Raw genomic sequence first — 17121 nt, forward strand, 5'->3', positions numbered from 1 at the left:
TAATATAATAGATTGGATACTTTCTCATTTGATTTTTTTTTTTTTAAATCAACTTCGTTGGACATTTTTCTCTAATTGCAGTTTATCTACAATGCATTGAAGATGTATTATAGATTTCTATTGTAACGAAGTATAAGTTTCTATACATGCTTTGTTGAATTGTTGCTACAGACAGTGAGACAGGACCTGTTTGCAATTATTGTTAATTAGCAAGCGGTATGCTCATTGGAGTGCAAAATTTTGTACCTATTCGTAAACAGGTGTAGCTTTGTCAAACTAGGTAGCTTGACTTTCAAAATGAATAAAATAAATAATTAAAAATTAATAAAATAATTTATATACAATATTTATGTTATGTGAGACCTTGCAAGTTACAATACTCCGTATATAGTAGTTTACCATCCCCTACTACTAAGAGAATAAAAATTTTCTTAGTTTTCCCTCCAAAAAGCATCTAGCTAAATAAGGTAATAAATAAAATTTTCTTTCATTACATTTATCTTTTCAATGAATACATTCTTATAAATAAATTTTTATTTTTTAAATAAATTCATAATTATGATTTTTTCATTAAAATAAAATAAAATTGATATTAAACTATAAAGTATAAGTTGCTAAATTGTTCAGTAATGTAATAATACTGTAGAGAATAACTTGACACATTCTTACTATTATCTTCGTGACAAAAAACATTCACTAAAATAATATTGCTTCCTTTAAAGTCAAACTTATGTGGGCTATTCATAGATGGTATATCCATGACTCTTCATGGATTTTAATCATCTCCATCAACATTTGATGAGAATTACTATGAATCTTGATCTTTCAAGAATATTCTACTCCCAAATTCACAACTTAAATAAATTTTTTTATTAGTTTTCCATTTCAATTTTTTGTTTCATATCAAAATACAATGGAATGCACTGATAAATATTAATGAGATGCAAATTTAAAAAATATAAATCCTCCTATATACTAAGAGAATACAACTTCTCTAAAGTTTTTCCTCAAACTTATATATGGAAATAAATTAGATTTTCATTTATTAAGCTAATTTTCCATTTAAAATAATCTATACATAACAATTGTATTCATAATATTAATTTCGTGACGAAAAAAGATTTTTTTTTTAAATAGTTTGATGTAGTTAAAATATTTTCATAAAAAACACAATTCATGGAATTATTCAATTCTTTTGATTTATTTTAATATTAGTTATTTTTTATAAAAATTCGCGAGATATAAATCTAAAATCTATAACTAATGCACTAAAAATTTAAAGGCACATATTTACCGTGCATTTGCGCGGGATCTACACCAGTTGGAGCATTATGTAGCTTGAAAGCTTTGCAGTTTAGAAAAAAAGGCAGGGCAAACTACAAGGTCTTGTAACTTGCCATTGAAATTGCTCACTATAACAAAAAAATTGAATAAAATTTCTTCGAACATGCTTGACAAATATTGTCTTTTATGATGTATTTTATTAAAGAAGTATTTCTAGCAAATTATGAATCATACCTAAGCAACTAGGTATGCTATGCATATCAAAATTTAAGGTCTATCTCCAAAGATGGTGAATTATTGGTATTTCACCTACATTTCAAGTTTTGTTTTGTCGAGTTTCAAATTATTTAGATCAAATTTCTTGACGCGTTTTAATTTTTAAAAATGGATATACTCGTTTTAAGAGAGATCAACCTTAACTTTAGCCATCGATCCCATTTTAATTAGACCCGACAAAACTAATCTGACTTGTACCCGACCGCACACTCGAACTGAGAACCGAAAAGACCGGGCCCAACTTGAATGTTCATTGATACATTCGACTATTACAGATAAAAAACTTAATAACTAGGTTTGTAACCCGTGAAATTCACGGATTTATCTGTTTTAATTTTGATATTTTTATCGTATTAATATTTGTTCGAGCAATTAGTTGTTGATCCATTTAAAAATATATAGTTTTGAAATACATTGAAATTAGTTAGTTAATATCTTATTTCTTTGACAACTTTGTTTATTTTTTTAAATCGAATCCTGCAAGTGACAATGTGGTAGCTACTAATTTTGAGAAACTTGACAACGGAGCATGACAAAGACGACTCATTATATCGTCCAGGTACACCACTACGAATAGGTGGTGGTTGTCTCGGAGCTTCGCGAACACAAGCCTCAAGTGTTCTGTGTGTTCGGTCAATGAGCGTCTATACACAACAATATCGTCCAGGTACACCACTACGAATTTGTCCAAGTACTCGTGAAACACATGATTCATCAACCTGCAAAACGTCGCAGGAGCATTAGTCAAGCCAAAAGGCATGACCAACCATTCAAATGACCCGTATCTCGTCACACAAGCAGTCTTTGGCTCATCTGCTTCGGCAATTCGAACTTGATGATACCCGGATCTCGGATCTAACTTGGTGAAGTACACGACGCCTTGTAACTGATCGAACAAGTCAGATACCAAAGGGATGGGATAACGCTTTCTCACCGTCAGCTTGTTCAAGGCTCGATAGTCGATAAACAATCTCAGACTACCGTCGTGTTTCTTTTGAAAGAGCACGGGAGCCCCATATGGAGCTTTAGAAGGTCGAATCAACCCTGAGCGGAGTAGATCATCTAGCTGCTTTCGTAGTTCAGCTAACTCTAGGGGTGCCATCCGGTATGGCCCTCGAGTGGGAGATCATGTCCCTGGAATTAACTCAATTTGATGGTTCACCAACCGTCGTGGTGGTAGAGTCATAGGCAACTGATCTGGCATCACATCCTTGTTGTCCTCCAACACTTCCTGGACTTGTGGTTCCACGGATACAGCGGAAGTGTCCTCCTTCATGGACATGGTACACAGGTACGTCGGTTCTCCCTTTTGGAGTCCCCCCTTCAATTGCATCGCTGAGAGTAGAGGTCCCTTCACCTTTCTCTCACCTTCTACGGCTTTAATTTCACAAGACATGGTTTTGACCCGACTATGATTAGAGACCCATTGTGGGGCGCCAAGAAGGCCGGGATTCGGTTCAAGAAATCCATTCCAATGATGATCTTGAAATCATCCATCGGAACGCTGGTGAAGTTAAGTTTTCCAGTCCAATCGCCCATCTTGATCGCCACTTCTTTAGCTACACCCTGAATCGGCTTGGCACTGGAATTGACGGCTTTCATGCTACCACTTTCTCGGTTCAACTTCATCCCAAGTCTTTTCGCCTCGTCGGGGGTAACGAAATTGTGGAAGGCCCCTGTATCTATCATGGCTCGAGTGGACTTCCCATTGATGCTTATTTCCACGTACATCAGTTCCGTGGACTTGGTCTCCGGACGCTCGTCACCTTTTCCCATCGAGCACATCATATGTACCGCGCCCATCCGAGCCACTTCCCCTTGTTCACTCGCCTCATCATCATCACACCCCTCTACATCGTGGTCTGTCCCCTCAGGGTTTGATTCCACTGACATCTTAGACAAACTTTTCTTGAGATTGTTGAACTCTCCTTGGTGTGGGCACTCGGACATTCGGTGCGGTCCTTTACACAGGAAGCAAGCAAACGGCTTTCTAGCAGTGGACGCTTCAGAAGTACTGCCTTTAGAAGAGGTTGGAGTAGAATTGGTCGTGCCCCACTTTCTATTGTCGCCCCCTTGACGGAACCGGCTGTCTCCCGTAGAGGGAGGTCTTGCTTGTGGAGTCGTTCCTCCAAATTTTGGGTTACTTCCGCCCGCTATAGAGAATCCCTTCTTTTGGGCGGCTTTACGCTCCGTGTAGTAATCGACCAGTCTTTCAGCCGCTGTCATCGCAGCCGAGAGGGACTCTGGCCTCTGTCGCATGATCTCTCGTTGAGCCCACTTCTTCAAGCCATCGATAAACTGGAACACCCGATCCTTCTCAGTCATGTCGACAATCTCCAACATACACGCCGAGTAAGCTTTCACGTAATTACGAATCGAGCCTGTATGTTTCAAGCTCTTTAATTTCCTTCGAGCTAGGAAATCGGTGTTCTCCGGGTAGAATTGTTCCTTGAAGAGTCGTTTGAAGTCGTCCCATGACTCTAACACAACGGTCCCTGACTCGATCTTGGCGTATTTCGAGCGCCACCATTGTTTGGCATCATCCATTAGATACATACTCACAGTGCTGACTTTCAGACTCTCATCGAGCATTCTCACTCGGAAGTATTGTTCTATGTCGAAGAGGAAGTTATCGACCTCCTTCGAGTCTCTCGCCCCACTATACTTGTGAGGTGTAGGTGGCTTCACCTTGGGAGCTCCACCAAAACTCCCGTCTGCGGCCACTTTTATCAAGGCATTACACATGTTCTCAAGTTGAGCGAGTTTTTCGTGGAGGTAGCCCACCTCCTCGTTATATTCTCTCGGAATCCCCTTTTCAACGGTCACCACGCGGGCCTCGTGCCTCTTTATGGTCTCGTCTACGGCTACGAAGCGGGTCTCAAGCCCCTTTACCGTCTCATCTAAGGCGTCGTGAGTATTCCCCAAACTCACAATGAGAGCCTCAAACGATGGAATTTTCTCGTCCATCAATTTCTCTATGGCCATCACTCTAGCCTTAGTGTCGCTTTTGTTCCCACTCGGTTCTACGGTCTTTCCTGCCATCGTATGCAGCAGCCCGTCGTGAAGACCGGGCTCTGATACCAAATGTCACGGTCCGAACTTTGAGTCGGGTCGTGGAGCGCACCCTTGTCTAAATTCACGACAAGAATGCTAGCGAGAGCGTCAAGCACTAGTGTTTGTCAAGCACTAGAGCATTCGTAATCGGTCTCGGTTTGCGTGTCTCGGGATCCTAGTCTCGATCATCAACGGTCGACACACACATGCTTGTTAGTAAGTAATGAAGGCAAGAGTCGTTCATAAGAATGCAAGCAACAAGCAATAAGAAGGCAATTGGGTGGGAAGCGGATTGATTGACTAGTATTCCCCAAAGAGGGAAATTGGATTTTACAAGTCTTGTAGCAAAAAACATTGAAAGTGCAGAATAGCGATACGTTTTCTAAACGCCTAAAAACGTATCTTAAACTAAAAACCTAGCTCCAAGATTCGACACACGGGAAGTAATCTTGGAGTACTACATGACTATAAAACAGAAACGAAAATACATAAGTAGAAACATAAAATTTAAGGGTTCGAAGTGAACAGATCGCGCGCGCAATTTTTGGAGATTGGCGGCTCGTTACACAAGGCCTAGCTAACCAACTACAACTAGAGCTGTTCACTCAGTGGTCCGGACCAAAGACCAGACCGGACCGGACCATTTGGTCCGGACCAGACCGGACGGAATTTTGTTTGGTCCGGTCCACGGTCCACCTATTTACTCTACTTTGGTCTTCGGTCCGGTCCTGGACCAACCCGAATAGATTGCGGACCGGACCATGAACCGAAGTTATGTAATAAAAGAATTTTTAAATTTGTAATATTATTGATTTTATTTTCTACTTTGTTTACACGTATTATGAGATGTGTAATTATGTAGTTAAATCTCGTAAGAAAATAATGTTGTTTATTTTGATCATTACGAACTTCTCGAGTTCTAGTTTTATATGCTAAAATATGTCAAAGACAATAATATTTGGTTCACTTTGGTCCATTTGGTCCGGTCCGGTCCACGTGTTTTTATGGTCCAGACCGGACCGGACCAATATTAATATGGTCCGGTCCTCGGTCCACCTTTTAACCCTTATTTGGTCTTCGGTCCAGAGAGTTTGGTCCGGTCCGGTCCGGTCCCGGACCAATGAACACCCCTAACTACAACTATAAGTAACAAATATTGTAAAGGGAAAATGGTGCGGGCGAGGAAGACAAGGGATTCCATTGACCGCCATTTGGTTGGCTGGTGTATTGACTATTGACTACTGAGGGGGTCCACCCTTTAGTTTTTGACTCATTACTTAAGAGACCCTAGCTTCATTTGTAATTACGAGGACGATGTAATTAGGCTTAATAAACACCTTCATTAATTAGGAGGTGGCTCAACGTGAGTGACCATGCACAAACTTCGCACTATCCTTTTTCTCTCCATAGTGTAATTGATATTTTAACTTAACTATTACTCGCTTCGGATTTAGTCACGACAATAGTTAATACTCCGTATATATGAGACCAATTTATTTATCCGTAGATAAAAGATTTATAATTTGAAAATAAATGAAGATCGGATGTTAGTAATTATGATAGGCGGTGTGCCGGTGTTACAATATTTCATAGTAGTAATGGAGAAATACCCTTCATTGATAACCGGTGTCATCTTAAATCAAAACTTCCTGCTAACCTCACGTCAGATATAGAAAGGTTAGATTGATTTTTCTGGAGACACATAAAAATGAGATTCAAGGTCCTTAAGACAAGAAGCTGCCTCTTCCCCAATTCTTCCCAATGTATTATCCGTCTCTTCTGTGAGCTTATTAAACTCAGCTTTACGAACCTCAACATGGTTGTTTAGCGATGCAATGCCCGAAAAGATGGCAGTTTGCTTCAATTCTGAAACCAGCTTCAGCAATGACTCGGCTGCCTGAACCTATTTGAACAGATTTTTAGGTACCAAGAAATTAGTATCCCTCATTTTCCCAGGTTTGCTCTATAAAAGTTCATATCACTTGGCAACATATAGCAATTAATCAAAATCGAAATACTCCATACTATGTTGCAGTTACTCAATACAGAGGTGTAGGTTCTATCCGTGTTTGAAAAGGCAAGAAAAAGCACCACTTAACACATGAGAATTCTTATCAAGATAATTGATTGGGGCACCACTAGTATGTCAGCGACTAATCATCCAATGTACATAACATAAACAACCAGCACCAACCGCCACAATTCAAAGTAGCAATGCGACACAGCTCAAAAAAAAAAAAAAAAAAAAAAAAAAAAAAAAAAAGTAGCAGCAATACGACACGGCACCAGAACACAAATGTCTTTGACAGATTAATTTAACTTCACGAAGCAGTTCACCAATAGAAGCAAAACATAATTAGATGAAGGATAAAGAGAACAGAAATCAAGGGTTAGTGTCCAAGAAAATTAGCAAATTATATCTAACACGAATCCATGAAGTTAACCATCCTGAGGATCAGACAGTATTATAATTAGATAATAGATATCAGTGAGCATGTAATGTGTATAAATCAAAACAAATAAAGAAATTATTTTGGTTCTCACCATCTTAGCTGCATGCACCTCCATCATTGAAGCTTCTTGTGCATTTTTGACAGGTGGATCATTTACCTAGCAACAAATATAAAAAATTTCATGCCAGAGAAACCAGCCATAGACGCACAACAATGACTTTGAAAAGCATGGTAACTTCAACAGTTGAACCCCTGCATATGACTCTCCACAATCTCATCAAGCAATTCATACATAATGGCATATGTGTTCCTGTTAAGATACTCAGCTTTACTTAGACTCCACGCCAGCTTGTAACAACCTGGAGCAATTTGTTATAGGTTGTTATTACTTGCTAGTTTGTTGGAGTTGGCTGTAGTCTGTTACACAATCTTTGTACAGCTCTATCCTTGTATATATACCCCACTTAGCTGATGCAATTATTCATTCATTCATAATAAAAGTTCTGCGTTTATTTACTCTGATATTCATAGAAATTCTCTATATTCCCTATGTGAACAAAAGTTTCTCATCCTCCATTAATGAAGTTTCTAAGCTCGTAAACCAGCGTTCTACAGTTCCACCATAGAAAAACATGGAACTAAATTTTATTGGTTTTGATTCTTGCCATTTTGGGATGACGGCTCAACAAGCACTCCAAAGCATTTTTGGGATTAAGGGTGTGTTTACATACAAAAATAGGAAGGGGGGAATGATGGGGTAAGGGGGTAAGGGAGGGGAAATGCAGTACAAGAGTGTTCCCTCCAAATCTTTCTTATGTTGAAAGTATTTTGTTAACCAAACAAGAGAATTTTTATCCCTCTTTTCTTCTTTTCCTTTCAAAACCCCCAATCCAAACAAACCCCAAGGCTCGGTTGTTGTTGATGTATTCATTCATTCTTGCCATTTCTGAAAAAAAATCCATTAAAAACCAAGATATATACTCCGTAATAAGTTACAACTTGTTCGTCCAGTAAACGTAACATTACTCAACTCCAAGATCAAAGCATCCTCAAGTTCAAGTACACTTAAATATAAGCCCTAGATGTCGTAGCCATGAAATAAAAGAAGTTTCTGTTACTCGCCACCCCTTCCCTCACATTGTTCCCTTTCCCCTTTGTCTTATGAGCAACTAAAAAGATTAGTCTCCAATATGTATGACACACTAAGGTAAGACCATAAGATCATATTCACAACTGAATTACAAGGGTCGGTGAAAAACGTAAAATGATCACTAACGTACAATGATACACCAAATAGAAAGGATCACTAGCAATTACCAACAATAAAATGGTCACGGAAAGTATGAAAACGGATATAGTTAAAAGGAACACTACCAGCATATAAAGTTTTACTAGAAATATCTAAGAAGTTGCTCTAATTGAAAGTAAAGTGGTCCTCTTCAATACGCTATCCACTAGAAATTCTAGCTCCGCTGTTTCTTAACATAAAACTATTGTAACTATAAGAAAACATAAAACATGGGAGAACAGAAAGTAAGACCAACCCGTGAACCGTTGACAAGGTGAATAAAATTTTCAACAAGAGAGGACACATCAGTATCAACTCTTTGCAGCAGTGCTTTCTGTTTCTGAGATGCAGCTGCTGCTGCAGCTGCCGTAGGTCCACTCCCAGAACCACCACCACCACCTCCTCCTTTATTCATTTGTAGGCCTTCCGAATAAAAGTGCCCTAACCTACAATTTCAAGAAAAAAATGCTCTCTTTTTCAGATTAACCTCGAAACTGGACTATGACAGCAACTGATTGCAAGAACAGAGGTAATTATAAACATTTAACATTTAGCATCACCACAAAACTTCACGATCTCAAGTTATTATCACTTAAATCGGAAATTTTTGTGAGAACAATGCCAACCCTCATAAACTGATACGAAACAGTTATTCGTGTAAGTACAGATTAGTAGCATTCACTTCTACAAACAAATACACCATATGTAAGCGGTATGCTGAAATTCTCGCAAATTCGGACTCCTCAATCTTTCAATCAATTAAAGAGTCCCTCTGAACGATCTCGAGTCTATTCTCTTTTACCCTCCTCTTAAATTACTCAACATTCTCAAATTATTATCTAAATTCGTGTCTCTAAAATTAATTCGTAACGTAAACGAACCCTACTGTGAATTGTCTCCATACAATTCAGCAAACATACTCCAGCACATCAACAACAAAATCAGTTCATCAACAAAACCAATTCATCAAACCTTAAATCAATCACAAATTCAGAACTCAAACACAAAAATTTCCAATCAAAATTAAACACATTATAAGAGCAAAGGTAAGGATCAAATATAAAGCTCGAATATCTGTTTCCTCATACAAACATTGGATTGAAGGAAAACCCTAACAATTAAAATTAAACCCTAAAAATTATACTTACAATTAATTGGGCGACGTGGTCGGTGGAGAGGCCGTCGGATTGCGCGTCGGTGGGCGGCTGGTGATAGGAGGGCGCGAACTCGTGTCTGGGTGTGTGACTGTTGTTGTATGAGTATGAGTATGACTGTCGATTAAAGAGAAGTGAATGCTACTGCTACATTGGTAGTCTTTTTCTCTTGAGAAAATTAATTAATATGGCAGCTAGTCTTGCTTAGCTCGTAACCTCTCACAAAAAGGGGAGGGGGAACAAGGTGGGGCACCCCATGTGCTTCCTCACTCACCTCTTATGGGTCATTTGTGAGAGGAAACGGTATCCGTCACAAGTTTGCGACGGATATCGCTGTCACAAATGAGAATTTGTGTTAATATGGACCGTCTCAGAAACGTGTCTATCAATGAACCGTGAGGCTTTTATTACACAACAAAAGGAGTCTAATAAAATTAAAAAGGTCATACACGGTTTACACCATACTTCCTTCATTCAACTCCACTCTACATATTTTCATTTTCTAAAATATTCATAAATGCACATTCAATTTCGATTTTCTCTCAATACAAAGTGAAAATATATTCATGTGCGATCTTGTTTAATTCGTCTTTCCGAGTACATTAAAAATATCTAACTTTTATAATTTTTGCAAATATGTACCTAACGATATTTACCGCGTAAAACACGTGTTGGTAAACGTGAAAAAAGTAAAGTCGTAGACTGGAGTTGAATAGAGGAAGTATTTAGCATGTCAACATAGTAGCATACGCTAGTAAAGTGGCGTATTCATGCTTCCTAGGTTGATAGGAACATGAGCTTATTTTATTTTGGTTTTGGTTGGTATCAAGTGAGATAATATAATATGAATATCGACATGTCAGTCTAAATGGGTTAATTTAGTTAGCATGTTAATTACATAACTAGTTTATAAAACCAAAATATCATTCACGACTTAGGATTATATAGGATTATCGACTTAGGTTAAACGGATAAAATGAATTGTATAAATATAAATAAGCTAAACAAGTTGGGTCATAGAAAAATAATATGGTCTATTAGGGTTGAGAAAATTGGCTTGTTTATGTAATTGCGTTATGTTATGCGTAAGATGTGGATAAGGATGCTCGTGCCCACTATTTCTTACTCAACCAACTTGACTCTAAAACTTGATCACATGGCCCTTATATGCACTTTTAAGACAACCAAGAAAATTGGAGTACTTGAATCCGATGAAGTAGATAAAAGTGTAAGGCTAACATTCGAATTTAACATTCGAATTTGGCAAGTATGCGTACCATTTCACCAACCTCCTAAATCACAGAAAACCAAACTCCGCCACCAGTAGAGAGCCACACCCCAGCCTCGACCCATATCCCAGCCTCATGTCCATCCAAAATTAAAACTATCATTGACACAAGTCGAAATTAAATTATTTATTCTTCTCTCCTTTATTACACTTTTTTACCATCCACTTTCTTATAGATTTTACCTGGTTCATTCCGGATCCTTAATTCTATTTCGGTTTTAAAAAATCGTTTTAATCTTTTCTCTCGATTTAAATTTTAAGTTTTTATAAAAGAAAGCCGGAATTCGATTTTAAAACCCCTAAGTTCACCTTGACTTTCCATTACATTTTCGTTCTTCGTTTTTGTTTTTCATCTCCCCCTTTTTTATTCGCATTTTGAGGCGTGCGTTCACCCATGGACGGTTCGAAAGGATGATTCATGTCAGCCGACCCCAAATCATTTTGGGATTAAGGCTCTGATGTTGTTGTTGTTGTATTGACACAAGTCGAAAACAAACTCCAAACCCCAAAAACAAAATTAATAAAAATACAGATACGAGTCATGGCAAGATTCAAAACAAAGAGCGACAATTAGGGTTTGTAGGGTCATATGAGCGTTGGCACTTGTGTTTACCAAATTACTCATCCAATATTGATTTGATCTTTTAGGAGAGCATAATAATTGTATTAAGTTCCAAATACATAATCCAAAAAGAAAACTCAGCAACAAATACATGTTTTTCAAAGGAATAAATGAAGGCACAATTCTACCAAAACTTTTACTCATGCTCAGGAGCATCTATAATTAGAATACAGTACGCGGTGAAATTATTCATCATCGTCCCCGTAATTGAACTTCACTGAATGTGTATGCAAATCAATTTGCCCACCTCTGTAGCTTCCACGTTTTTTCTTGGTCTTCTCATGTCGGAAGTCCCTGTGATGAGCCAAGAACATATAACCTCAGTAATCAAAACTTCAAAAGTTCCCTTCCGTCCGTTTCAACTGAACAATCAAATAGATTTGGGACTGTTTTGAATCGACAGATCAATTAATGATTTGGGGTGAACCATCCACAAAATCTAAAGTCGTCAAACAACAGTAGGAAATATTCGCTCTTGCAAAACAGTAGGAAATATGATGCTTATAACTGTTTTCACAGATTTGAAGGAAACTTCTCTGCAATTCAATGATGAAAGAACTAGGAAGTATGTTTAAGGGTAGATCGCAGATATTCTTCTGTTTTCGTCAGGTCATTTCGGATTGGTCAAAACCAAGTCCACAAATACTTGGGCCAATTACAGGTCATATTGGGTCAATTCAGGATTCCGGTCTTTCTGGGTAATTTGTTAGGGCTCAATTCAGTTCCTGGGTCATGTGATTGTGTGGATTAATTTGCGGGGCTGCACAACTCCCTATAAAAAGCTTAAAACACAAAGAAGACTGAAGATACCAAAGCACAACAGCTACCAGTAAACAGAAAAACAATAGCATAGAAGAGTTAGAATACCCACCTTCCTCTAACTTGCCCCAAAACTTCTTGGGCCTTGGCGCCGTAGCCTGAATCAGCACCATCCTGATAAAAGGTAGACATTATTGAAGATGTTAAAAAAAAAAAATGGGTGTTGCAGCGTAACCCTTCTTCCCGTTTGTCTTGTAAGGGATAAAGCAGCAGACAAGAGAAGATCACAAAAAAAATATGACCGAACCTTAGCCCAGTAGGAATTATCTTGAAGCCTTTCATCAGCAAATTCCACGTCTTCGGGTTTCACCCTTTGGAAGGCCTTCGCAGCAGTTTTGGGCTGCGCAACCAAGTACTAACGTTATTTTTAGTTTTACATCATCCAATAAATGTCATGAAGCAAGAAAACAAGGCATCACAGGCGAGGGCATAAGGTCTTAAGAAAATTGAATTGAAACTCTAGCACACAAAAACAGAACAGATGAAAAAAAAAAAACTACGAGGACATTGCAAATATTATTAAGGTAAGTTCAGAATCCCATGTCAAAAGATTATTCAATGCCTATAGCCTGAATCTAGCTTCAAATGTGAAGACCGTAGGCCAAAGTTAGTATGGGGACCAATCACAGAAAATGAACCTTTTAAACTTTACCATCCTGAAAAAAAGAATTTTAGCAATAGCAGTGTGCAAACTGCAATGTTCTTGTACACATCTACACATATAGCCAATGCCAGAAATACGAGTAATAAATTTCAATATAGACAACAAATGCGACCTAAATATCCATTTTGTTCTTTTGAAAATCAAGATGATTAGCTCACATAATAATTACACTGAGCTTCTAATATCACTACAGATGGTGGCTTGTGCAAAAAGGAGCTTGACGGTCAAAGCCAAACCAACCTAACCCAAACCTGGATCAACCAGGTCTTAAACACGCCTACCCATCAATGAGATCCAAAATTACCCGGATTCCCCTACGGCCCTACCCAATACCCATAACCAACCAAATCAAAAGAACTTGAAATTGAACTCATCCGAAATGACCCCCATAATGACGTGCTTGACATGATCCGACTCAGCCTGATAACTAGCTTGTGACGTCTAGTTCACAACATTATCAAAGCTCTATATGGACTAAGAATTGACCAAAATCCATTGAGAAAAAAATCTTTTGGAACAGCTCCTTATTACTCCAAGGTCCCTTCAGGCTCTAGCCTGAAGTTAAGTGGTTAGTGGAGAGCCTATACACATCCACCAATGACAGAATTCGGTTGAATTTTTAAAAGCATATGACGACTGCAACGGACGGCAGTACAGTGCATATGATTATTAATGCAGCTAATTTAATTAGACAAGAACCTTCAGGCTTCTAAGCCCAGCAATGGGGACGCATACGGCATTTAGACAGATAAATATGAAACATATCCATAGGTAACGAGCTGTAATCAGCAAAAACTACATCTTCACTGTCCAAATGACACTAAGACATCAGAGTTAATGAGAACATCCACTTCTCATCACATGTTACTTACCAGGAAAACAAGAATCCAGTATCTGTCCGTTACCTCTACTGAGGGCAAGTGATTAGATAACAGCATAACTCTAATGCCTAAGGGTAAAGTGGCCGGATATATTAAAAACACAAAGTTCAGATGCGCCTTATTAAAATGGCGTCCAAAGGATAGTGCAACTGTAAGTTCACGATACAACAAGAGCACGAAATCTAGCGAGTACTTTATAGAATCATATTCCAAAACCAAACAAAAATTTATCTTTTTGCTCCAACCAAGAAAATAATTGCCCTAACTTGAGAGAATAGTGGGACAATGTGCTTTTGTAAATACTGAAACAGGGACTTCCTTCAAGCCAGAAGTAATCACAAAGAATATGGTTCTTAATTGGAAATTGGAGCCTATGCTTGACACTAGATAGACAAAGTAAGTTAACAGTGTTTTGAAACATTAACCAAAATGACTTTTTTAATGGCCTGAAAGGAGCATTGCATCGAGCTTAAATGTTATGCTAAGAGGGTTGTTAGCTCGTGAGAGCAATACTAGGAGCAAAAGGCTCCAAGCTCTTATGTTTCTTGGCCTTATAGTCTCCTGTGCTTCTTTAATTTACAAGGTGAGTTCTCTCCTAAAGCTCATATTCAGTACCAGATACTCCGTCATTAACTACAACATACTTAACAGAACAAGTGAAATCAGATAAATTGAAGGTTTACAGCAGAATGGAGGCAACTACAAAAACAAACTACACAACAGTTAGCAACTCTCAGCTCAAATTCGGAAAATAACATAGAAAACGGATTTGAATCATAAGCAGAATAAGAATACCCAGGTAGATGGAATGGAATACCTCTGCTGAGCCATCAAGTTCTTTCGTTTTGTCCTGTTTCTGAGACATTTCTTTCTCATCCTTTTTGAGGACACCATTGGCAGATCCATTAGGTGTTTGAACTATTCCATTTGATTTATCTGAATCATCAATCTTCCTGAGTTTGGAACCCTTCACCGTTGCTTCTTTAACATGGTCAGCACTGTCATCACATGATGATCTCTTTCGTTTATTTGACTCTTTTGTCTCCTCGTCAGCCTCGACGGCATTTTCTTCCCTGTCGTTGCTTTCATTCTTCTCTCTCTTTACTTTCTTTGCTTTCTTTTCCTTCTTTTCCTTCTTCTCTTTCTTTTCTCCATCAGTTGCTGCTGCAACTTCAGACTGCTTTTCGGGTACATCCTCAATTACAGGCTCTGATTCATCTATACGTTTCTTTTTCTTGTCCTTGGATTTTTTTTCAGGTTCACTTGGCAAACTCAAATGGGTCTCTTCAGGTTTTTCTGTGATTTTTGGTTGTGCTTCTTCAACAATTTGATCAGAAGCATCTTTAGCACTTTTGCTTTTCTTACTCTTCTTTGATTTTACATTCACACCATCAACAACGCCGTTCTCCATTGGTGGCTCAGACTTCTTACCTTCATTACCTCCTTTTTCCTTCGCTTTTGCACCACTTTTTTGGTTGGTACCTTGCTCTTGGACAGCACCATCCTTGGGCTGACTACTGCAAACGCTCATGAATAGTTAGAGTTCAGTATGTGTATCACTCTATCTAATCAAAATACTCAACAACAGCTAATATCAAAGAAGTTGCTTTCCATTTAGCACCAAAAGAACCTTAATGTGCCACTGACAGTCTGACACTAGTACCCAAATCCCTTACAACAAAAGATAAACATCTTACATCACCGTTATTTGTTTAACTTTACTTTTCGCACAAAGACAAAAAAGGGGAGATGGAAGTAATTATGACTAGAACAATCAAATCACTTTCTTTCAAGTATTGCAACAAAAGAAATACATGAGATTACCAACAAAGAAAGCATGTCAACTGACTTCCCAATCATTTAGCAAACAACCTCCAATAATCTGCCTCCTCATAGCTATACGAAAAACAGCATACCCAACAAGTACTACCGAAAAACAAGAACCCAACACTCTTTTATTGATTAGCACAAGAATCATCGGCAAAACCCGAGCAACAAATTTAGCTTCTGCCTGAACTACAAAAGTAATGTTTTTCCGTTCCTGATTTCAGAACAGGGATCATATTATGAACTAAGCATTATCACCGCTTTTGAGCCAACCTATGCTAGCCAAACCTGCTAGTGCTCGACTTCGACCACTAGCTAAATACCTCAAACTACAAGTCTAAAACTATACAAATAAACAATGCCTGGAAATATCATTACACAAACACCAACGTACCGCGATTTTAGATACTCGTAGCACATTTCTTCGATGTTGAGAGGACAACTTTCACCATCATCTTTCTGCACAACAAATAACAAATTCTCAGCTATAAGCTACTATATAGTTCAACATCATTTATTAAAAAAATTGGGTATGCTTCAAATTACTTAATTACCAAATTCATCAACTTTAATCCTTAATTACCCAAAAAAATCAAAACTTGAGCAAAATAAACAAAAAAGAGGAAACAAACCTGAATATTAGCTTCTTTGCGGAAGTACTTAAGGGTTTTAGAGAAGCCATTTTTTTCAAAGAATTGAGAAATGGATTGAAAAAGAAGAACCCTTTGTTCAGAAGAAAGTGAATTGGGGGTTTTATCTTTGTTAGAATTCATGTTAATTGAAGATTTGAAGAAATTAATTAGGGTTTTGGTAGTGGTAGTTTTATTCGGCTGTTCTTCACTCCAAGAGCAATTGGAGAATGGAGTGACAATGTGAGAGGAGAGTAGAGAGGGTTATGGTCTTTAGGGTTTTAGGTGGTGTATACTTGGGTTACTTGTTGACTCGTTGTTCCACGGTTCCACCTCACTCAAACCGAATCGAACATTCAAACTCGATTTAACTTGACCACATCCGATTTAAATTGAAAGTTTATTACGTATATTTTTGAGGAAAATACACTCATATAAACTCGAAATGACCTGAGCCGACTTTGATGATTACATATATTGAACTTACTTGAGTCACTTGGCTTAATGAATAAAATTAATTGGAAATGTAGTTTATTTGATTTGGTTTGAGGATTTTATATCATAAAGAGCAAAAGTTAGAAAATTGGGAGAAATGTTAAGTGTTTAACGTCATTTGAAAATATATCAATCGAACATTAAAATTGATCAATCTATTCCACTTATTTCAATATACTCGACCAAATACCCTCTTAGTATGGATCATGTCCATTTATTTATTATTTTATTATATGTAAATTAAATAGGAAAAATTACAAACAAGCACCATGTATTTGCGCATTTTTACAAATTACCACAACGTATTTTCATTTTTACAAATAGCCCACAAACTTCATACTCCCATGTTTGTGTCTCATCTTCTGTCACATGCTCTATCCTTTCGAC

General features: G+C 37.8%; 2 protein-coding genes across 2 annotated transcripts; both read right to left on the reverse strand.

Annotated features, from left to right (window-relative positions):
* Positions 1–6063: 6063 nt before the first annotated feature.
* LOC141592599 (mediator of RNA polymerase II transcription subunit 22a-like) lies at positions 6064–9666 on the reverse strand. The gene is made up of 4 exons (XM_074413335.1): positions 9504–9666; positions 8612–8801; positions 7159–7224; positions 6064–6517 (listed from the first exon to the last, which is right to left on the reverse strand). The coding sequence occupies exons 2-4, from the start codon at positions 8768–8770 to the stop codon at positions 6293–6295; spliced, it is 450 nt and encodes a 149-aa protein (XP_074269436.1). The 5' UTR covers positions 8771–8801; positions 9504–9666; the 3' UTR covers positions 6064–6292.
* A 1713-nt stretch (positions 9667–11379) lies between these two features.
* Positions 11380–16505, reverse strand: LOC141592600 (uncharacterized). Its single transcript, XM_074413337.1, has 6 exons — positions 16243–16505; positions 16005–16069; positions 14601–15300; positions 12486–12578; positions 12291–12352; positions 11380–11713 (listed from the first exon to the last, which is right to left on the reverse strand). The coding sequence occupies exons 1-6, from the start codon at positions 16381–16383 to the stop codon at positions 11605–11607; spliced, it is 1170 nt and encodes a 389-aa protein (XP_074269438.1). The 5' UTR covers positions 16384–16505; the 3' UTR covers positions 11380–11604.
* Positions 16506–17121: the final 616 nt, after the last annotated feature.

Source organism: Silene latifolia, chromosome 7 (genome assembly GCF_048544455.1).
Source record: "Silene latifolia isolate original U9 population chromosome 7, ASM4854445v1, whole genome shotgun sequence".
In the NCBI taxonomy this organism is placed as follows: domain Eukaryota; kingdom Viridiplantae; phylum Streptophyta; class Magnoliopsida; order Caryophyllales; family Caryophyllaceae; genus Silene; species Silene latifolia.